The sequence below is a fragment of the Crassostrea angulata genome, chromosome 10, assembly GCF_025612915.1.
Source record: "Crassostrea angulata isolate pt1a10 chromosome 10, ASM2561291v2, whole genome shotgun sequence".
Classification (NCBI taxonomy): Eukaryota; Metazoa; Mollusca; class Bivalvia; order Ostreida; family Ostreidae; genus Magallana; species Magallana angulata.
The window spans coordinates 44,307,763-44,332,375 of record NC_069120.1 but is presented as its reverse complement, the minus strand read 5'-3'; the positions used below and the strand labels follow the sequence as shown (position 1 = coordinate 44,332,375).

At 31.7% G+C, this 24,613-nt stretch overlaps 2 protein-coding genes across 11 annotated transcripts; both read left to right on the top strand.

Annotated features, from left to right (window-relative positions):
• The first annotated feature begins 324 nt into the window (after positions 1–324).
• Positions 325–9,629, top strand: LOC128165129 (cytochrome b-245 chaperone 1-like). 3 transcript variants are annotated; one of them, XM_052829354.1, is made up of 7 exons: positions 325–370; positions 922–1,028; positions 1,144–1,185; positions 3,132–3,205; positions 3,483–3,582; positions 6,185–6,329; positions 6,624–9,629. In XM_052829354.1, exons 2-7 carry the CDS (start codon positions 941–943, stop codon positions 6,781–6,783), a joined length of 609 nt encoding a protein of 202 aa, XP_052685314.1. In that variant the 5' UTR covers positions 325–370; positions 922–940; the 3' UTR covers positions 6,784–9,629. The 3 variants fall into 3 exon arrangements, with proteins under 3 accessions (XP_052685314.1, XP_052685315.1, XP_052685316.1); XM_052829355.1 differs by having other exon boundaries at positions 328–353; XM_052829356.1 differs by having other exon boundaries at positions 332–449.
• Positions 6,912–24,510, top strand: LOC128165127 (dual adapter for phosphotyrosine and 3-phosphotyrosine and 3-phosphoinositide-like). 8 transcript variants are annotated; one of them, XM_052829351.1, is made up of 11 exons: positions 11,919–11,990; positions 12,882–12,930; positions 15,373–15,469; positions 15,760–15,879; positions 17,274–17,407; positions 18,263–18,387; positions 18,716–18,763; positions 19,042–19,193; positions 19,738–19,825; positions 19,932–19,978; positions 21,596–24,510. In XM_052829351.1, coding segments are annotated over exons 3-11 (744 nt in total). In that variant the 5' UTR covers positions 11,919–11,990; positions 12,882–12,930; positions 15,373–15,440; the 3' UTR covers positions 21,597–24,510. The 8 variants fall into 8 exon arrangements, with proteins under 8 accessions (XP_052685306.1, XP_052685310.1, XP_052685311.1 ...); XM_052829353.1 differs by lacking the exon at positions 19,932–19,978; XM_052829345.1 differs by lacking the exons at positions 19,932–19,978; positions 21,596–24,510 and having other exon boundaries at positions 19,738–19,923.
• The last annotated feature ends 103 nt before the right edge of the window (positions 24,511–24,613 follow it).

Sequence of the window (24,613 nt, the reverse complement as noted above, 5' to 3'; positions counted from 1 at the left end):
TTTGCAACCAGAATCAATAAGTGACAATGAAAAACAAACATTATGTTGTTTGTATAAATACCAACGATCGTATGTGCCTCATAAAATCAATTTTCAGCTGTCGCAATCAAAACAAGGTCAATTTTGAAGAATATACATATTTCAAAACGGAAAGATAAATTCTAGCTAAATCCTTCATAGATCACATTTTTTAACGATAAACTAAGCTATCATTTGCTCAAAATTTAATTGAAAAATAATTTTTAAAATGCAAAACATTGTATGGTTTAGGTAATTAAGAGAAAAATACGTTGTATTCGTTTTGGATTTTTATCATCCTAAATATGAAGAGCAATATTTGTAAACAGAGATAGGTTTGTAGCCCCAACTGGTAATTTATTATCGAAGTTTAAAAAGCCATTAGAACTAGTCATTGATTCAACTTAAAGAACCATCAACCTTCTTCTTAGGTTCATAATTTCATAGTAAAATCTTGTTCCTTAACGTGTGTTTTTCCTTAACATGTGTGTTTTTTGAAGAAGGTCCATAATGATACTCCATTGATTCATAATTTAAATAATGTTGCCATGATCATAGCATGATAGCACTTGCACTAGTTGTTACTGTGTAATATAATATGCGCCTTTTTCACACATGCATTAACTATATTTACACTGACTAACTTCCAGTGCCCGGGGATTTTTGTGTCATTATCAACTGACCTATATATAGATATCGTATCAGATTCTATTAGACTTATTACTATAATAAAGTCATCAAACTTTTGTATTCAAATAAATTTATTAGAATGGCTAGGCCAAAGACACATAAAGTTAGACTTCATTTATTGCTGAATAAAATATTTCACACAACAGTATTACTTTTTCTTCTCATTTTTTTTTTAATTCATGCATCCCTTAAATTTTCATTTGAATGTTTCAGGGGGTATTATAAATCAAGCATGGGTGGAGTCAGAGTAAGGGAGGAAACTGATGAGCAGCTGAAATTGGTCAAGGAGCCAAGCTTGCAGTCATTTGGTATTGTGATAGGTCTGTATAGCTCAAAAAATGGCTTTTTTCTCTCTGTAAAGTGATTACCGGTATTTGTCTTCTAATAGATATAAGGAATGTGTATTATTAAATTTGAAGATTTATTTAATTGCAGCGTTTATGGCATGTGGATATGGAGCTGCTGTGTACAGTGAAGGTATTTAAAGTAGTACTTTAACTCTATTTTGAATGTACATGATTGTACATGCATGAAGAAAAAGTCCTTACTTGTATGTGTATGTTTTTAAGGTGGTATAGGACACCTCCATGTTGTGACGAATTGTTCATCGAAATAAACAATAAAGGGAAGTCAAATTATATACGTAGTTATTTCTCAATATTGTCTACTTTCAGCGTAGCGCAGTGGGTTAGAGGGTTTACTACAAATCTATAAGTCATGAGTTTGAATCCCGCTTGGGGTTTTACATTTTTTACCTCTCCAAAATTTTTCAAAAGATATGTTTTTGGTTAAGTAGTGTAAAATTTGAAAATTCTAAACTGATGAAGGTATTCTAATTTTAATGTACTTTAATCCACATTTAAATCGACAGATGTCCCATACCACCTTAAGAGCTCTATATAATTTCTTTTTAATTACATTAAAAAAAATAATGATTGATGCACCCATGATCATCAATATGTCTCTTACAATAGTACATGTATATGTTTATAATATGTTTTACGGTGTGACCGTTGGGGCGAGCGCAGAAGGAGTCACACATAGATCTGTCATCATTGTTAAATGCAACCCGTGGACTTAACCAAACCAAAAAACTTTGGCTTTGTCTCGAAAACTTTTACCACCGCAAGGAACCGGAAGATATCAAACTTTTATTCCAATGGTCCCTTACTAGGTTTATACACTTAAACAAAAAACTACCACTGAGCATTAATAAAATGTTAAACAGACTTATTAGAATATTTTGATAAACACAAAGCCGTTTTTTTTTTATTTTTTTATCTCTTCTTTACCTTTTAATAATGATCATTAAAATCAATAAATTGTGTGTCTGTGTTATTTCTCATTTTGTTCCTTGTTGTTACCGGTGTTTAAATTATTTTCCTCTGTGACATCAATTTTGTTTTTAATCTTTTTAATTTTTGTACGCTATATAAGCGTTGTAGACATGTACCCTCCCCCTTTTTTTAGTGTGTGATATCCAATATTATTGAAAGGTTTGACCACATATGCAACTATAACAAATACATGTAGATATTTTAACAGTTTCATTTTTTTCTTTTATTTATTCATTACAAAATGACGTGGCTACACGTAGATCTAATAATGATTAGACTTTTCTTTTTTAATAATTTTTTGTAACCTACCTAACGTATACAATGATTGGATCAATGTGACAATAAATTTAGCATGGAACTTGCATGTGTACTTACTGAGCAAAAAAAATCATCAAAACAAAACTAATCAGCCAAAGAGTCCCCGTTAATAGTGAGCGCAGTATCAGTATTAACGGTGACTCCCTACTGTGTACTTCCTACACGTTACATTCAGTACAGATGCTTGATCCACCTCTAAATGAATCGCGGGAATATAAAACACGAGATCAATGTGACGTCATACTTAACTTTTTGCGCTCGACAGTTTTCGTAAATTGTCGGACAAATTCGGGGAAGGAAATGACGTCATAGGTACAGTTTTTACGTAAGCATATGTGTTGTTTACTTTAAATGTTTTTAAAAGGATTTTTTATTGTTAAATGAAAATGATGTATGCGATTTACAGGTAAGAATTTTCCTTAGAAACGCTTCCTGTTCCACCAAGTTGCTATGCACCGCAAAGGAGCACTGGGATAGTAGAACGTTTTCACGTGGCCTCATAAAATTTTCTTTGAACAATGTGCAGATTTCAACTCGAATTTCCTCCGTTCGTACACGTTGTCTATGGAGCTCGCTACGCGAGCGGCGCTTCGCGCCGCCTCGCTGCGCTCGCTATAATAAGTAAAGGTCACCTCATCCTTTAACCTTTAATTTTCAAACACCCCTTGTGAACTGTGATTGAAATAGCCACGTAAGGAGCATTTTTAACTTAATAATTTCTGTAAGTCCATTAAACACTGATACTAAACTGTTGTGTCATGTTGACAGATTCGTCCCTATGGAAGCTGGTGTATGTAGTCAGTGGATTGTTTGTGGGACTGGCGTGCATTGAGGACTGGGAGGTACGCAATATTTATCTGAAATGATGCTTGGAAAAAAAATTCAAAATTTTAAAATCTGGCATCTTGATTACCCAGACATTTACTAATTCACATTCATAAGGATAATTAACAGTAATTGTTCTGGGGAATAGATAAAGAAATTCTCCATATATATATGTTTCTGGTCTATTGAGTTATAGAAATTTAAAGATGAAGGTTTGTATTAATCTGTGCTAATCTCTATTTTTTGTGATCTTTGATTTGTAATTAACTAGAGGATGAAATTTTTATTTTTCAGTATTGTGATTTCAACCGGACAACCAACGAACTTCGCCAGAAACGTTATACAGTGTATGACAAAATTCTCCATCTATTTTCCACAAAAAATGATCAAATTGGTTAGTGATTCTTCTTTGCCACTGTTAAATAATAAGCTACATGAATATTAAATGCACTTAAGTATCTTAACATTTGAAGTAGAGAGTAATACTCTGTACCAGGATGTGTTTTAAAACATGAATTATCAACATTGAGTCATCTTTTTAAATAAATAGGATATACGGTAACTTATTTATATTTGAATGAGATACTATTAAAGGATGAAAGGCCAATGTGTCATCATTTATGAAATATAAGGTATTTTAGCTCACCTGAATCAAATACCTGGTATATTAGTAAGCTTTTCCTGCTTTTTTTGTCCATCTGTCCGTCTATCCATCCATGCAAGAAAAGTCACCATTGTTGTATGGCTTTCTGAATAGGATGGAATTAGATTAAGAAATGCAAGTAAGCTATCTTGGTTGGAAATGGACAGTGTTGGTGAGCAATATGGCTCAGGGTCAACAATTTTTAACCGGGTTTTCCAACAGAAAAATCTGGTTATTAAAATGGTGAAAATGGCGGGCGGGCGGGCGGATGGGCGGGCGGGCGGCTGCCAAAAGGGTACCCTCATTGTACGGACAACTCCTCCTACAGTTTTCAAGAGAACGTTATTTTTTGGCAAAATATTGCATATAGGGTACCCTCATTGTACGGATAACTCCTCCTACAGTTTTCAAGATAGGAAGTTGTTCTTCTGCAGATCAATTGTACATATATCAGAGGTGTGCATATTGCTAGGATTTTGATTTCTGATTATTTATGAAAAAAATACCAGCTTTTGAACTTAGTCATTTTTTGGCAAAATATTGCATATAGGGTATCCTTTCACCTTATCCATTTCACTGGATACGGGTTGACATGGATTATGGATACAGTTGACATAAAAGAAAACCCGGTTTGCTGTCACATTGACAGCTTTTCACTTGTTCTCTTTAGGTCGATCACCATTGAAGATCTTACGCTATACTCCAGGTGTCTGTGTCTGGTTTATACATGTAGCCAACAATGACTCCTTTGTTATTCAAATCAAATTCCAAAGGGGGCAGGGGATTTATGGCCCCTTTCCCTTTAATTAAATACAAATTTAGCCTGTAAGTTTGTATAATTGATATCAGGCTTGGGGTAATGCTAAATGTAATGGTAATGCATTGCAATGCATTACATGTTTTCAAAGTAATGCTAGTAATGTGTAATGCCTCAAAATTAGCATTACAAGTAATGCTAATGTAATGCATTACTTTTCAAAATCTAGTGTAATGCTGGCATTACATGGCATTACTTTGCATTACTATGCATATTTATACATGTTCACTTTTAAAAATGTGATGAATAAATGAATAGTTGAAATTGAATTTGATTAAATTTATTTTTAAAGAAGAAAGAAATAATTCTAATAAAGAAAAAAATGTTTTAATTGTACATGTCTTATTAAAAAAGGTTTTTTAAAATTCATTTTTGAATTGTTTATATTACTAAAAATAACAGCACAATTTCATAACATTTTAAAGAGTGTTGTTATTAATTCATTTAAACAATTTACTCCAATTAGTTTGCACTTCAATAAGAAATGTGTCAACAACACACTATGCCCCCAGGATAATCTAAGTATCAAAACAATCTATTGTTATAAGAAGTGCTAAATACCCCAATCCCCTTCCCTTCGCTATGTCACAATAGAATAGGAGACAGACATGCACCTTTATAAGCTTCATTGCTCTAGTTAAAATTATAGAAATTTTTTTTTCTATTACAATTGGTAAATCATAATTTCAGTATTATATATATATCTATTGTATCTCACAATATCTTATATGATGAAAACATATATGAAAGCTGTATGTTGTTCTCCATAGAGAGAGTGCACGCTCTGCAGAGACTCTGAAGCCTACTGGCTTCGCATTTTGCGTGCCTCGCATATGTTTATAAATGTTATTAATATGTTTAATGCTGATGAGCTTATTGCTCATGCAAAGTTGAAATAAATAATAAAAGCAAAATGAATGCACTGTCCATCCATGATGAAAATCAATATCACTTCCAATATTATATATTTATTTAGTATAGGCCGGAAGATGGATGCATTTAAAAGATGAACCCTTTATAAAATTATAAAGATTTGTGTAATCTGGGGATATATCTAAATTTAGCTTTTAAAAACCGCAACATTATTTCATAAATTGTTTTTGTTACGCATGTTATCCTGTGTCTCTATTTCATATCTGATATTGTATCATGCCAAATGTCTATAAATATCATTTTACTTATGTAATATGTTTGTTCATATTGCCACAATATGATTATATATTGAGCAAATAAAGAATGACTCTTGTTTATTCATTAAATTTGAACCTGATACTGAGCATGAAGCTGTAGATATGTTAAAGAGTGTTGTATATTTGAAACATTTGCAAAAACTCTTTATTAGCTTTACTTTAAAAAAAAAAGTAATGGTAATGGTAATGCATTACTTTACTCATGTAATGGTAATGTAATGCATTACTTCAAGAAAATCAAGTAATGGTAATGGTAATTTAATGCCCAAATTAATGAAGTAATGGTAATGTAATGCATTACTTTACAATGTAATTTGCCCCAAGCCTGATTGATATTTATTTTCAGTGGTCACTAGCTTGTCAGACATCATAGATGTGGAGGTAGAGGAACAGTATGTTCGTTACTTTGGCAATACTTACCAGACTGTGATGGTATACGATACAGGGATCAGGATAGGGGTGACCGAGTCTTTCATTTATGGCAATAAAAGGTAATTTTGTTTTTTCCTGACAAAAATGTGTTGCATACTTGTTTGTTTAAATGTACATGTATTAGTCTGCTTTATTTGATAGTCTTGGCAATGCCAACATCTTATTTTGTAAAAACACCCACTGATTTTGAATAGAATGTATAGCAATATAACACTTATTGAAATTTCATTGTTAATGAATAATTATAGGTCTGTGCATGTACAGTTCTTTTTTCTCCCAAAGAGGAAGCTTTTAAATAATTCTCAACCTAGGGCAGTATAGATCAATATCCTTTCTATTTGGGTTTTCCTCAGTGACCAGGAAGCTATTGCTGACAAGATAAGAACATTTCTCAGACTGGGTGAGCGGCCAGGCGTGATGGATGGTGATACATCATCCTCCAGTGGAGATGAGGAGGATTTCGAACATGTGGACCCAGAGGAACTGAAGGATGACCTAGGAAAGCCCCTGTAAATAGGAAATCCCTCATTGAAATGACACTTTATCTGTCACACTCATAAACTGTTTTTATGGTTCTGTATAGGAAATAAAACAATTCACAGGAAGTACTCTGCAATAATAAAAGCTTTTAAATAGTTTTACTCAGATTTACCTTTTAGAACAAGGAAATAAATATCAAAAGTTCAGGTTACTTGTCATTTTATTCTGTGTGAGGTAACATGCTTTGTTGCCTTTTTTCGGCTATGTCATCTTCAGGTAAGTACAGTACTACCAGTACTCTGAGTGTAATTTTACATGTGTTAATTAGTCAAGTTGTCCGGTGTAGGGATAAGAATTTTATTACATGCATGTTTATCAACTTATTTTTCTAATTTTCTCAACTTAGATGCTTGTGATTCTTAAAGATCAAAGGGAAGAAATATCAGTTATCAGTTATTTTGTTGTTCAAGTAGCATTTTGTTACTAGTATGTTATTATTTTCTTTGCTATTTTCAAATATTTTAAGAGTTGATATTGATTGCCGGTAGTATAATAGCCAGTGTTGTGGTTGGTAGGGGTGTTGGGTTTTTTTTTCACATAAGATTTCAATACAGAATGAGAAAAGTTGAAAGTGTTTAATTCCACAGTGATTACCGTACCTTAAACTCTGTATGTTGAGTTTGCCTTGTGGTTTATCATATCATGGTACAAAAAAATTACCGTATGTTATACAGATCACTTGTTGAAAATGAATACATAAATCAAACAATTTGTTGGATCAAAATGCAAACTTGACCCCAGTAAACCTGAAATTCTAATTACGGTAAACATATTTTATTGAATAAATTCAATAGGATTGGACACCAAGCATATCTTAATGTGTATCCTCTCTGTAAATTCTGTTTTCAGGGTCTCTTTATAAAAAAAACTGTGTGTATAAACCTATCTCATTGAGTGTAGATTTATATTGATATACATGGATTAATTTAATGGATATCTCACCAATTTGGAAAAGAAAATTTCAAAACAATGTGTGAAACAGGCTGGAGTATATCTAGTCAGGGTCGGGTATTGATGGTCTGTTCTTGTTTTTGTGTTTGTCTGTTTAATACTAATTTTAGCCCATTCAAGACTGTTTGGCGGGGAAACATTTTTTGGCCTTAATAGTTATGCAAATGAACTTCATTCATGTTTTGGATAGAGAGTAATATGTATACAGACACAATACATTCAGGTCGGATTCATTCCTGAGGGTCCAAGTTTATATGTCTTGGTGACCTACCAGGAATAGTAATTATCTCAAGGGGCCCCAAGGTCTTATACTTAATTTCCATGTATATGTACATTTATGCTTTATCGGTACTACCTTGATGTCTTGATGACTTGCATTTTGAAATAAAACCCATATTCTCCACACAATGGATATTATTTCATTTACCAGTGTGCTTGTGTTAGATGTGGCATATCGCATACAGGTACATGAAACATGATAATATGTTATATAGAGGATGCTAAAACAGTTTTCACCATGCTAGTACAATAGAGTGCATTAACATTTTACATTGGGATCAACAATTTTTTTTTTCAATATAGATTTTAAAAGTATTTTTACCAGTATTCAGACCCTTCTGGAAAATACATTACATACCAATGATGCGTTTAATCATAAAATGTGAACCTTCATTATAGCTGATAGACCAAACTTTGGGATGATCTAGTCACAAACTTTAATGATTGTTAGAGATTAGACTTTTGATTGTTGTTGGTTGTTATTTTTATATGCATTAGCTTCAGCTCTCTGATGTGTATTCTAGAACATGTGTAACGTAGTATTTGCACCTCGCTGAGATAAAAATCAGGATGTTCCTGTTTTGTATTATGGGTTTTTTCCAAGTGTCTATAATTACAGTACTAGTGCTCTTCTATGCCCATGTACATGTATATATACATACATAAAATCATTTTTTTAAAAAATGGGTTGGCTGTGAAAATACACATACTAGCAGTCCATGACTTGTTCTCTACTTAACTGTGTGATATTTCGTTTGATTTTAGTCTACTTAGTACTTTCATTTTGCACATTTTTGTTTAATTACTACGGTATTATTATATATAGCAATTTGATAAAGCTGGTTTTATTAATTGTAAAAAGTTTATGCTTGTTATTGTTTCACTTTGGGAAATTAAAGTTTGTTTACTTAAATAAACTGTTTCAAATTCTTCTGAATGTGAAAAATAAAGTCGATATGATTACTTAAATTTCTTGATATTTTTGTCGTTGTTTAAAATGTATCTGTATGTGGTCGATTGTAAGTCTTTGAGAATATACATTTATTACCAGGTGAATATTTTTTCATAGATTATTAAATTGGCTGAGCTTTAGGTCACAAACTTATCTATTAATTGGTATATTGATCCACAATTTTGTTGGATGATATATGGAAAGTGCATGAAAGTGCATGATATTATAAAAGAGAGATTTCCTTAAGTGTACACTACTCCACTTATAAGAGATATACAAATTTTCACTGGGTTTAAATGTTTAAATTGTTCATACAACTTCATATTTATAAAGATGAATTTCTATCAAATTTTACCCTGAAAGGTTTGCTGAAATTAGCTTAATATAAGATTTGCTTTTTATTGAAAAAATACAACCACAAATTTACATGTATGTACTTAATCTTTCGTATTTAGAAAGGGGAATGGTACCTAAACAATATATTGCAAAAAAAAAAAATTGTACTTCAAAATTGTTGAGCTTAAATCCCAATTCTCAAAGAGAATTCCATGACAATATTTATTATATTGTGATTTAGAGTTAGTGGCATTTATTATACCATAAATTGGTATACCCAAATAAAACTTGTTGAAAAGATTGTCAATGTTGTAATTAATTTCCATGCAAACTCCTAAATTATGCAACCAAAATAAGTTCATGTACCAGTTTATGGATTTAATTACCAATTCATGTAACTGATGTATAAAATATCTTATTCATTGATTTTTTGTAAAAGATATATGGTATGCTTCATTTGCAATTTTTACCAGATAAAGCAAAGATGATTCAGAAGAACCTTAATTTCTAATTGTTTTCATCAATATTTTCATATGTTACTGGCACTGTACCAGTTATCGGCTAAAATTTAACGTTTTCTTTTCGTAATTCCTTAATTAATGATATTTTTAGATAAAACTTGACATACTTTAAAAAGTGAACTCCTTATTTATCAATCTGTTAGTTTATATCATTATTTAGAACCCAAAACATCTTGTATGGTTCTTTTAAGCACGCCCCGAATTTGCCGAATTTTTACGATTTACTGTACCAGTTATCGGCTTCGTGATAATAACATAGTAAAAATCCGTGTTCGTGTTGATTTTATACTCTGCTAAATGTAGTTTGAATTATGCCCCTTGTGAGGTCAGAGTAAAGTATTCGGGGTCATGATACATTATAAACAAAACTCATAAAATAATTTTTTTATTATCATACGGTAATACACCAAATCGTATACCATTCAATACATAATTGTGCAATCAGGTGTTCAATTGCGCTACAAATCTCTCGGAAATTCGTGAATTCCTTTTGTTTATACATGTTAAATGTATTGATTTTATGTCAAATCAAAGCAGGGATATAATAACGTATCACAAAGAGGTGATATTCTATTTTTAACTTAATTATTACGTCACTTCCCCCCACTGCTGAAAGTGCAAAGATGTAAAATCAGCGGTAAACAATGATCGTTTAAGCTCATGTATAAAACATATTCAAGAAAGTTTTCAAGCAAACTTACTTTTCTTTATTCGAAAAAGACGACTGAATTAAAAAATCTTGGATTGTCGCGTGCTATAAACCCGAACTCTCAGTTTAGCCGATAACTGGTCTTAGCCGATAACTGGTACAGTACCAGTATAGTATTTATCTATGTAATATATTTATGTCCTAATCAAACAACATTACAATTAATGGACATTGAATAAATGATTCAATAACAAATTCTCATGCCAATTTTAAAAACAGAAATCTTTCTAAGGAAAATGGAAGCTATATATATATATTCATGAAATTAATATGGAACCACCATTCCCAATATAAATTTGCAAGGGACCTCTTGAAGGTTATTTTAACTTTGAATATACGAGAAAATATTCTCAACTTTATGAAATAAATATGATTTGAGAAATTATTACTGAATCTGAAATGCAAATATTGATTAATTACCACAATGAACACTATGGTGGGAAACGGCCGTACATCAACTCTTCTTCAAATAACGGATATTTAGTGAATTAAAAATAAATCTCTGTTAAAACAGAATACACCCAACTCCTTGGGAGAGAAAAATTCAATCACTTGGGTTCCCAACTCTGTTTTCATGAAGTTCTCCTTTTTCATCACTAGCACAAGACAAAATTTTGTTGATTTTTTTTTTTTTTTGGGGGGGGGGGGGGGGGGGGGGAGTTATACCCTCAGTGGGGTCATGCAGGGGTAAAAATGTTTGGAGTAGCTCCCATTTCTAATAGAACTGGTCTGGAATTTGCCAAAAAATTCTTGGATGGTGCATTTGAGGATTCTGAAGGACTCAAAAAGACTCGGATGCTGAATCTGAACATTCAGAGCTCAGAGGTATACCAGCCAGGAAAGTTAAAATGTCTCAGATGCATTTTCCCAGCAGGTCATATATTTAAGTGCATAACCACTGCTCCAAACTATACAGACTTGCATGATTGATGTTAAAATGAATACAAAGAACAAAGGTAGATCTAGATACTAATTTAATCTTGATCTCAAATATATTATCAACTTTATTAATGCAGCACTAGGGCAATGAAAGTTTTTTGGAGAAGTTCAAATGCAAGATAGAATCTAGGAGTTGGTTAGATGTTAACGAAACTACTGATTCTTACTCATTAGAGACTTGAATCAATAACGTAACAATGAATATGTAACAGGAACATGATATTGTATACGCGGGGCATCATTGTTCTGGTAAACTAAATGGCCCGCGGGCCTTTGGCTATAACTGAAAAAGAAAAGTGGGACTTTTTATTTATTGTAGTCTATTCAATTAAGTCTATTTATATTTCTGTATATGGTAAGATTGGATTGAATGTTATTCTGTGCTATAGGGAAAAATACTTAATGTATCCCGAGTTTTCATCGGGCTCAACATCGTGGGATGATGTAAACTTCCGGTATCCCTACTTGGATAAAGAAAATATTTAACATGATCCACAGGGGCTCGTCACGAAGTTTTTTCAATCTTTTATATATACCACCTCTATACTATAAAATACACAAGGGAGGAATCAAAACTCGAAAAAATCGCTACCTCCCGATTTCGGTCGCCTCGTATTAATTCTTCTCGGACGTTAAACCCTGCCCTCTAGGTATCATTAGATCGGGAAAGGACCATAGTTTTTAGGAATACCTGCAAAATTTAAACATCGGCAACAATTTTAGAAGTTTTCACGCAATTTCTTCCAGTTTACTCTCCGGTGACACTTTCTTCGATCAGATGTCGCGCACCAAATTTATTCATGCGCTCTCATTGGTTAATTTTGTTGATCAAGATAAATCGTACGTTGACTCGTATTTTAGAGGGATATTCAAATGATGAGTGAAGAAGTTCTTATTACGCGGTGAGTATATGTATTAATTTTCATATTTATGTAGAAATATTTTAACCATACTTCGGACATTCGGTAGGACGTGACTATGTATTTCTAGCATCAAAGCAAGTTTGAATATCGTTTGAAAATCCTTCTAAAATACAAGTCCGCGTACGAGTTATCTTGAGCAACATTGAATTGACCAATGAGAGCGCGACATCTGATCGAAGAAAGTGTCACCGGAGAGTAAACTGGAAGAAAATGCGTGAAAACTTCTAAGATTGTTGCCGATGTTTAAATTTTGCAGGTATTCCTAAAAACTATGGTCCTTTCCCGATCTAATGATACCTAGAGGGCAGGGTTTAACGTCCGAGAAGAATTAATACGAGGCGACCGAAATCGGGAGGCAGCGATTTTTTCGAGTTTTGATTCCTCCCTTGTGTATTTTATAGTATAGAGGTGGTATATATAAAAGATTGAAAAAACTTCGTGACGAGCCCCTGTGCATGATCTTGAACAAAGCAGTTAAAGTCTGATTGTGATTAGAGGCAAAGCGGCGGTGTAAGTGAAATTATTCCCTTGTTTATTTTTGCCATGTTTCGTTTTCTACCTACTTTTTGGTGGCATGTAATAAGCTGTTTTACATTTTGAAAAGATGATCGATGAATGAAAGAAAATTTTCCCATGAACCGGTTGATATTTGATATGCTAAAATTTAATTCATTTTTTAGTGGGGTATTATCATATTTGAGGTCGAATTGATGAAAAATATCTTAGGGGTCTTTATTTTTATTAGGGGAGCACAGTTTTTGATTTGGTTTCTATTACATGTTTTACAGCTGTTTTATATTATTTAATGTATAAATATAACTTATACTTACTAAAAATTTTAAACTTTCTATTATAACCATGTTCTTCTGTTTCTGAAGAAGACAGTTTGGCTATGAATAGATTATTTCATGGCATTTTTATTCTGCATCCTATATTAGCCTGACAACTCTCGGACTGATAAACAGCTACCGGTATTCTCTTTTGAGAAGTGGACAGGCATAGCCTACATCCACTTCTCTCGCAAGCCCTAATATTTTTACTCTGGAAAACGTATAAATGGTGGAACCAAAGTTGGTTAAGCTTATAATTAACCCATGTTTTGACTCCAGTTTCCCTGAATTTTTTTATTGACCTATAAATTCTCACATTTTAAACATTATTGCATGCATATGCATGTATATCACCAAAAAATACCCCAACACAAACCCGCTGTCAATTCATTTTCTCAAATTTAACATTCTGGGCTTAAATTTTGTGTATTAATTGCATTGGTTAATAAATTTTATTACATTCACTATTATGAAAGAAAAATCTTCCCTTTTCAGTCGCTTTTAAATATGTTATTTCATTGAAATATTTAACATTGGACCCTGTGGTTGTTCTGTTCATATTTTTAATAAATTTTACTGACCAAGGTATCACATGATTGAGATATTTAAAAAAACATTATGTATAAGGTTCTTGCATGCTGTAGTTTAGGATATGGGTAGGAGCGGTCACGATTTCATGAAATGTTTTGGCTATTGTTTGCCTAAAAATATAAAAGAGAAAATCACAGTTTTCTTTTGTATCAGTTACATTTGACCAGTAAGCCATTTCCACTTAAATATAGCATGTGTTTATAGTTGAGAGATTTTAGGGCCATTATAACAGGAGCTTGGACTTGGGGCAGTTCATGACAAACTCTGATTTGATGGAGGTGGAATCTACTTATGGTTAACTCTCCAGTTATAAATACATTGAATGCAGTGACATTGCCCGATTTCGTTCAGGGCTGTACCCAGTATATTTCAGTTGAAACAGCACCAATTTTACAACAACAGAGTAGATCTTGGGGGGAAAACGTTTCGATTTTGACAGTCTACTAATTATAATGAGCTTCTCCAAGCGAGTTAAAGCAGAGATGATAATGTAATACATCATATTATAGGGGATTCCCCCAATACAGGCACACATACCCATGAGCAAAAAAAATTTCAACCACTTTAATCAAAGGGCAATTATCAGTATAAAAACAAATTAAGAATGTATGAATTTAGTAAATCTGAAAAACAAAAACTGACAAGGATCCCAGATCTTCCCCTTTGTCCTTCCCCCTCAATGACAATTGGAGCTTGTGACTTGTACTTGTTAGTTCTACAATTATGATATTTGTGATGTGAGAGAGGTTTAGTGACACAGTGATTATAGTACAATCATCTGCTGTATACAACAACAATTTTCTAAGTGCATCCTGTATTGCCACAGATCAATGTACTAGTAATACTAACTATATACAGTTTGGATTGCACATATGCTATTTTTAATAGTAAATTGGTACATGATCTGACCCAGTGATAACTCTAATGATATCTTTAGTAGAACCGATTCATTAGATCCTAGTTTATGCAGTAGTAGTTTATTTACAGAATTCTTGATCATGCCTGTTCTAGTACCTGGTATAGATTCTTCGCAGTTACTGTCGTTCATACTTAGTTTTCATTAATTAACGCCAGACAGGAAGTGGCCTATTCACTAATGTGATACTAAAGGAAAAGTCACGATATAGGTAGCTTTTGGTTGTTTACAACATACTGTTCATAGTGCGCAGATTGAAACAATTTAGGATGGTGAATCTGTGATTATATTTGGATGATTGAGCTAAAATTTTAGTGGTCATAGGTGCCCTGTTACTTAATTTTGATATTTAGATTTTGAAGTAACACTAATGCTCAAACTTTATATGGGAGATACTCTAGTTTTAAACAATGGATTATGAATATTAGTTTTCTATTTTCTTCTTTATTTCATTCATGACAATGGATTTCTATAAATTGGATAGACAATAACAGTGCTCAAATCTATTTTAGAATATTTGTGATCATACATTCAGTGTTTTGTACTTGTGTACAGTTAATTGTACACCAAGGATTAATTTTTGATTTTTACAGTGAAGTGATGTTTTGTTTCTAGTGGTTTGGAGACGCCATTGCAAGGTTGTGGATGAAAAAATGTTAGTGTGATCAAGAGGTTCTGACAGAATGTCGAGTGAACAGGTGGAAACCTTAAGGTTAGTGAGTTATACACTGTGATAACAGAATGTCAAATCTGCAAGCTAAAATATTATGTTTTTATAACTTTTTGTTAAGCTTTATTCAACAAGAAATATTGATGAATCTTTCAAAATTGTTTGGGCCTATTTTTATGGAATACAAGTTCTAAACAGGTTTATTGGGATATAACATGATGGATTTCCTTATATGAGTTTTGAATTAACTGTATACAAATATTTTCTTTTGAATTTGAAAAAAGAAAAATTTACTCATTGCAGTAATGGTAGTTACTGTTTTATTGTAATAGCTGGTTTCATCCTGGTTGTGACCGCCACACTGCGGAGAGTCTACTGCTACAGAATGGAGTGGACGGAACATACCTCCTCCGACCTAGTTCTAAACCAGGCGACTATGCTCTCTCTGTCAGGTAAATCTATAGATCTAAACCATAGGATTCTGACAAAAAGCTATGCGCTCTTTTGTTCAGATAAATTCTAGATCTAAACTAGGGGACCCTGTCCTCTTTGTAAGATAATATTGTACACGTACATCTAAACTGGAAATTCCATTACATATTTTTTCAGATCAATACTAGACTAGATCTAAATCAAGGAATTTCTCGTTTCTATGATGGTAATATTGATTTAAATACAAATACATGTATAAAATTCTATGTAGCAAGCAAAACTTTGATGAGAAAAAAACTGGTACATGTACTTTTTAACTGCCGTGAAATTCAGTGGTTTGAGAAAAAATGCCTGAATGTGATTCATTCATAAGGGTTTTGATTTTGTGGTTTTATCTTAAACTTGTAAGTGAGAAATTTTAAATGCCAAACAATTTATGGTTGTGGAGGAAGTGATTTGCTGGGAACAAACACACCACAAGAGCAGCAGAAATAGATATTTATGCTTTAATTGTGTGGTACAGAAAATGATTGAAAAATGTGAGCTTTGGATCTTTCAAAACAATATTTTGGATATCCGAAATGCATTTGTAAGCTTATATGCTTGTGTTTGATATTTCTCCTTCATTATTCAATCAGACCAGTCAAAAATACTATGAACCTTTTTACTTTGCTTTTGTCCATTATCAAAAATCTTTACAATGATTTATAAATTGACTAGACAGAAAGCTTTACAATGTCTATAATATTACTACATGACATAGTGTTGGTACACAAAAGTTGGTCATGGCAAGTAAATGACTATAAGGAGTGGTTTGTATTGATAAGTTGATTAATTGATTGATTGATTGATTGATTGATTGATTGATTGATTGATTGATTGATTGATTAGTTGGTTGGTTGATGGGTTGATTGATTGATTTGGACAAGGTCTAAAAGTTGATTGATTGATTGATTGATGGATTGATTGATTGATTAGTTGGTTGGTTGGTTGGTTGATGGGTTGATTGATTGATTTGGACAAGGTCTAGGAGATAAAAATGCTATCTGTGTAAATTTAAAGTTTTTTTTTAAAAAGGTGATGGAAGAAGGGTCAATGCATTTAGACATCTTTACAATAAATCTTTACCTTTATATACATGTTCATTCAAATTGAAATGGGAATGCACTTCAATATTTGTCTTTTTTTCTTCTAAGAGTCTTAGACTGTATTATTTGAATTTGGAAAAAAGGTTGTTAAAGATTGCAAATTATAAAAGTGATATCCACTATTATCCAGCCACTTAATGTCCAATAGTACATGTATATATATTGTGGAATTAGAGAAAGTAGAGTATCGCTGTACCCAGATCTCATTGACACATGCAATTCTATACTTTCACTTACTGACTTAGGATGTTTAATACTCTTATTAGGTGTGATTCATCGGTGAAGCATTACCCCCTGACATGGACAGGGACTAATTATAAATTCGGGCATGGAGAATTTGAGAGTGTTCAAGATCTACTACACCACTTTCAGAATAAACCCTTAATTGGGTCTGAGTCAGGTAAGCTGTAATGGGGAGTTGATTTCTGGTTACTGGAAGGAGTAAATTGTTTTCTCTAGTGGGCGTTAACCCCTTGTGTTATTATAGTTATCATTATTAACATACAAGTGCTGGATTTAGATAAGGTAAATTTCTAATACCGTTTTTGAATTGCATTGAGAAAACGTGTTAAATATCTTGTGTTAATGAACTCATCATTGTTTGACATTTTGTATACATTAAAACACAGTTATAGCGAACACTCTTATAATGAATTGATGCTTACAGCAAAGTGGTTTTCACTCCCCATCATGACTTTATGACATGGTGTAAACTTGACAAATATAACAAATTATGGTTATATAACGAAGCAAAATCACCCATCACTGGAACTTCATTATAAGCGTGTTTTACTGTATAGGCTGTTTTTACAGGAGTTTAATTTTCACTGATGGAATAAACTGTGAAAACAACACAGTAGTAGCTACATGTATATAATTATATAATGCCCAAATATACTTATGAAATATTGTAACTCCTGGCATTATAAAACAAATTGAAATAAAAATTTAATAACATTTATAGTATTTGATTGATTGACATTTTAAATGCAATTTCTCAACTTAAAGGCATGTACATGTATTTATAGATGTAAATTTCAAGTTTTAGGCATAAGACCATGGAGTTCATAAATGGAGATTTGAAAACTGATTGAATGTGAAAAATATATTATGTAGTTTGTATAGTGATGTTAGATTAACCTTATAGGATGTCAGTTCATGCCACAAATATTAATTTAGTACAAAAAGTATTTATCACATTGAACAATGAGCTTAGTTTGTAGACTTCATTTGTATAATGATCTCTTTTATGTAGGTCAGTTGACCCTGTTGAATTACCCCTACCCTCGAGTTATCGATGAGCCCAATATGTACGACACTATTCGAGTCCACGCTGAGTTCAGCACGGCTGACGACTACACACGGGGACCCGAATTCTCAGTTTGTTTCTATAACTTATAATTTATGAATTTCAAAAACAATTCATATTGCATACTGGTAGTTTTATCTGAGATAATTTACATCAGGAAAAATAAAGTTTAGAACTGTAATGCTGTATTTCTTATAAATGGAAATTATAGTTATACACTAGTCTATTGCTTTAAGTGTAGATAAAAGTACATGTATATAAACAGTGAACTTCAGATACACATCATTTATTATAGAACTATCATTCCTAGATTACTATATCACTTATTTACTGGTACATGTATGTTATTCAAAATTTAAGTTTGTAATTTCTATCAATTCAAACATATTCCCTTTGCAGATCAACTCAAAGGAAGGATTTTTAACAAAACTAGGATCCACCTTTAAGGTATTCATGATTACATCATATGCAATTGATTCGTAGTTGGCAGCAGTAAAGTTTCACTTGTCTTTAAGAGATACATGTATTGTTCAGTAAAAGTGCCCTAAAATTATAACCTTACAGATTCTTTCAAATTACTGCTAAACAATTCCCCACTCTTTTGACTACAATGTATTATTATCTTTAAGAATTTTCTAATAAAATTATTTTGTTATTTTACTGAATTGTATCAAATGATATACAGGTATTACACTTAAGTAACTTTTTATCTTTGTTATTTTTAGACATGGAGGACTAGATGGTTTGTGTTACAAAAAAATGAGCTCCGATATTACAAACATAAAACAGACAAAACTCCGATCCGGGCATTAAATCTAGATGAGTGTTCTGAGTGCCAAAGAGACGGCTCGCATAAGGGGAAATTCAATGTTTTCAGGTAAGCACTAGATAGGTAACCTTTGATGTGTTATTGAAATTATCTAAATATATATGTACTGTAAATGAATTATAGCTTTGTCAAGGGGAGTATCGTTTTTTTCAGTTCCTGTTTGATTGAATACACATGTTGTACAATTTATCTGTTTTAATTCCCAGTACAAGCATCAATTTGCTTGCATTTATAGTATATTTTTTGTACATTTGTCACTATATTATAGTCAAGCCATTAGATTTGGTTGATAAAGTCTAGTTAACAATGTCTTTTTTGGGGGAATATGGCCATTTTAAGTGGGAATGTTTAAAACCACTGACCAAAAGTAGATTTTAACATTGCAACACTAGGCCAACTGTATGGAATTTTAAAAAACCCACCATTTCGAAAAAAAAATATTGACAAGAAAATCTATTACACCCTTTATGTCTTTCTGCTTGTCACAAATCTCTATCTTAGTTTTTACATCTTCCACAACTTTTAAATATTTGTTCTTCATCACTGAATGTTTTTGTTATAATTGATATACATGTATTTAATATTGGTGCAGAGTGGTGTTTAAATGGCGGACATTCTACATGTATGCCACAACGGAACAAGAGTGCAATGACTGGATCTCTCTAATTAATTGGCGACTGGTACGTAGAATATTCACCTGTCTGTCTGTCAGTCAGTCAATAAATGTTGCAGTCTTTAACATTGTCTGTTGTTATTAATGTCACTATCTATCCACGTTAACCACAGACAAAACACTTGCATAGTAAAACTTCATTCCGAATGAAGGAGACATGGTAGGTATACATTTTCAGGTATTTAAAGTCAATCATTATCATCTATTTTTTTGTATTCAATCAGAGATTTTACTTCATGTAAATGTATCTGTTCTTGTAATAAATGTATACCTGTTGATGTACACATTGTGTATTATAATGCATGAAACTGAATGTTCAACTGTACCAAATGTAGGTATGGATTTAATGAGAATGCACTTCAAGCTTATATACACACATACTTTCAATCGGAGCCAGAGATGTATGGTCTTTTAGTACATGCATAATTATTGACTTTTTTGGTGGCCAAATTCCTCAATTTAAGTAAATGAATGACAATTCAAAAAAGATTCTTTGGTAATATCATTCATGCTTCTTGGAACTAATCAGTTTGATAAACGAGAGCCAAGATTAACAAATAAACAATCAGCAGTGTCATCCCGTAATGACAAGTGAACAAAATACTCCCAGAGAATCTTTTTAAAGCAGTTGAAAATTTTTAATTATTTTAAGAAAATCCCTCTGATAAAATATTTGTGTCAGATTTTGACCCTCAGAAATTGTAGACACCAGTACAATTATTGAAATAATTTTAAGAATTGAAAGCTACAAAATTGAATGCAATTTTTTTCATGATCAAAGGGATTCAGCATGTTAGTGTAACTTCAACAATAAAAAAAGAGGCGTAACTACTTAGGAGATGCATTTGCAGATGAGTTTGGCTTTTCCTCCTGCCATAAGCTTGTACATTTACAAAGTCCTTGTGGCAGTTTTATCTGTAAATCTAATTATCTTGTAGAATAGTCTTTACAAGACAGCTATGTCTGGATACTGGGCACTACCCTTCTAACACCTGTATATGTACAGGTACCAGGTATATATGTACTTGTAATTGTACATGTATAGATGATGGGTTATATGGCTTTACCTGGCTATTTCACCAATCTGCGACTGTAGATACACACATGTAATAAACAGAATAAGCTTTAATTAGCTTTTATCTTCCAAATACATTGTATATGACTATTTTATCTGATTTCGCGTTTTGATAATATGGTACCCAATTTAGCTACTTTCACAACCATACAAAAAAACAACACTAAGATATTATGTTTATAGCCTCTGCTGCTATAAAAATTGACTTGCAAAAGCAAGAAAGATTACATTTGCTTAATTTGCAACATGCCAAAAATGTCTGGCTGTATGGTACAGTTCCTTTTTGCAGCAACATTCCAAGAGTTTCATTTAATCAGAGCTCTCTATAATTCATTCATTGGTACCGGTATATTCAATTGAAATCTTTCAGTAAGTTATCTATATATGCATGTTGGAAGTCATTAGATTTTTCTTTTTCTCTGGAAATATATTGATTGAATTGGTTATGTTTAAATTATTTTTTCTATATTTTTCTTCGATTTCTGAATTCGAAATAGTTTAAAAATGTATAATCAGTATGTATCTTTATATGCTGCATCTACTTTAAAACCTATATCATACTTGTAATGAAATCAAAGTATCATGTGCAAATTTTTATATATGCAAACATCTGAAGAAGATGATTTGTTGAAACTGTCAGTTTGAATCTGTACAAGATATTGATCTAATTTTTACTGACAAGACCTGAACTTGATTTTCCAGAAGTCCGGTCATAAGAGACAATCTTCGGCGGCTGTGTGACCTAAGGACATCGTAAAGCTCACCCACCAATTAGAACAGCTGACCAAAACACGCCCACCAATCTCCTGACCTAGATATTGTCAAGTGGACCTGGGTAATTTTAATGTAGAATATGTATTAGCAATATTAAGGAGAAAGAGATTTTTTCAATAGACTTACATACACAGACTATACAAAGAGATCATTCAGTTGTTTATTAAAATAATTGAAATGTTGTTAACTATTAATAATATTTTCACAAGGCTGTATCACTTTTTTTGTATGATATGCATTTACATGCACAAGTTTAATATGTATTTATATTCAAAAATGTAAATTTTGATATTAAGTATTTTAAAAATCTTATCTCTTACAATGTGGGTAAAATAGATTTAATATATTTAATTGTACATCAGTAATACAAATGTATGTGTGAACTATTTATGTGCATTAAACTAGAAACCAAATGTATGTTAGAAGATACACAATCATGTGGTACATTAAAAATGTATGTGCTTTGCTTTAAATCCTTTTTCTCACATTTAGGTTTGTGCATTTCTTGTTTGATGCAAGAAGATCTTTGAGCTCAAGGTTGCTTTGATTTTGTTATTTTTTTCCTTTTTAAACTGATTTAGTTTACATAAGCTTTAAAAGTTGAAGGTATCAATGACAATCTATAAGATGACAAAATGGAACTATTCTCTTTGCATCCCGTTTTATTGTTGCAATTCTTTTTTTTACACCTTTGTGCTTTAATTGTTGAACAAATAAGTTGGTTGTCACAGAAATGGTTCGGTCCTTCTGATTGTAATATTAAGTCGAGGAATCAAAACACAGACAAAATATTGCTGATTATCATGATGTCTGATGATAATCAGTAGATTTGTCAATATTATGTAGCTTTTCTTACACATTTTTGCTTTGGTGAACAATTAATTACAAAACTTTCTCTGTATAGTGACGCTGCATCCAATTTTCATGCAGGTGTTTAAAAAAGATTATATTAAGAATGCCTAGCTTTTTAACCATATTTGAAACAATTATTTTACCTCATGTTAAGAGAGCATTAATAAAGGCTAATATTGATTTATGTATAATGCACATGTATATTGCCCTCTTTGAAATCATGACCAGATATTGCCCTCTTTGATATCATGACCACATATATTGCCCTCTTTGATATCATGACTACAGTTATTGCCCTCTGTGATATCATGGCCATGCCTACAGAAGTGAATGTTGTTGATATGTGTACTGGAGAGTTTGATATGTATTTACATTAGCCATAGGTTGTAGCTGTTTTTGTAGAAGTTTTGTATGTTTTTCCATTGTGTTTTAATTGTGTTTGATTGCAGCTACATTTGAATTTTTTTTGGTAAAGCTTTGAATGGTGAAAAAATCACCATTTTGTTTCCTCTTTTTTAATCTCTGATGCATTGGGCGGATGTTGTTTTGTCAATTTTTTTTTCATCTTGTAACATGTAAACAGTATTATCTTAGAAGAGATCCCATATTAAGTCTATACTTCCTTTGAGAGCATATTTCTACCTAATGGTAAATCAAGTACTATACTTGCTCAATGGTTTATTTTTTCAAGCAGCCTTTAGCTGTTGCATTATATATACACATAGATATATGTCAAAAACAGCTTTGTTTTTTATATTATGATTTTTTTGTCTGATGAATATTTTAAACTGCAAAACTCACTTTCCATATTTTAAAACTTGTCTATTTCAATTAGATTTAAGTGGCTGCGTGTTTTTCTATTTTAATTACAATCATTATAGCACTTAAACCGATATTGTGTGAAATTCACTGCATTTTAAATTTTGAATTAATTTTTAATCAGCCATTTTTAAACTTTTAAGTTTTTATTTTGTAAAATTTCATAATGACATGCTCCCAAGATTTCCTAATTGAATTTTAGAATCGATTCTTAAATGGCATCTTTCTCTAATTTGAAATTAATGAAGGTTAGACATATCTTATTTCATATATGAACCAATTTATCTGGAATGAACCCATATTGTAATCATGTAAATTTGCAGAGTTGATCTTTTTAGATTTGGACATATTTTGCTAAAAAATTCATTAAAAGAATACTACATTACAAAACAACTGTATAACTTTGTACATGAAATACTTAACAAAAATCACCCCCAAGACAATTTTTTTTTTTTTGTAAAATAACATTAAAGAGGGTTCGATGATGGAGGCCATTTTTAGACTATAATAACCTCCTGGAGATAAAAGAGCTTTGTACAAAGATAAACAAAAATGTTAAAATTTTATAATTAAAATTTTGGTTTTTTCTTTTCTGAATACTTTATGGCCAAATTTTTGGTAGTTTGTTGATGAACCAGCCCCTCTAAAGATGTAAGACTTGATTTAAAAAAATGATCACCATTAAATTTACACTGTAAGTTTGGAGGTAGCATTCACCTAATTATTGTGACGCAGTAATTAGGTGACTGCTACCTTCATACCAAGAGATGTTTTCATTATATGAATACCTCTATTTGCCATTTTTACCAACTCTCTGCCAATATTTTACATTTTTTTACTCTATGTGAATTGAACAAATTTACATGTAGGTATTTGAATTTTTGAATTTCTTTCCATAAAATAAAAAAGCATTGCTGTATGAAATGTTCTGAAAGTTTGGTATAGATGATCAATATATATATATTTTTAAAACATTATTTTAAACATGTAAGGTTTTATTTTATTATTTTTGAACTGGTGTTCAATGTAGCTCAAGTTAGTAGAAAACAACCCATGAAACTTGCAATATGTATTCTTGTGCCTAACAAATTCCTAGTTTCTCTTTCATTTATGTGTTATTATTTTTCTTTGTTTTAAAAAAAAAATGAGAAATAAAATGTTTCATTTCACAAGTCTTTTTTGTGTGTATATTTCATGTATAAGAGCCCTAAAATCTAGAGTTACCAACCATTGTAAAGGATAGACCACATTGTTTTAATTTTCATACAACAACCA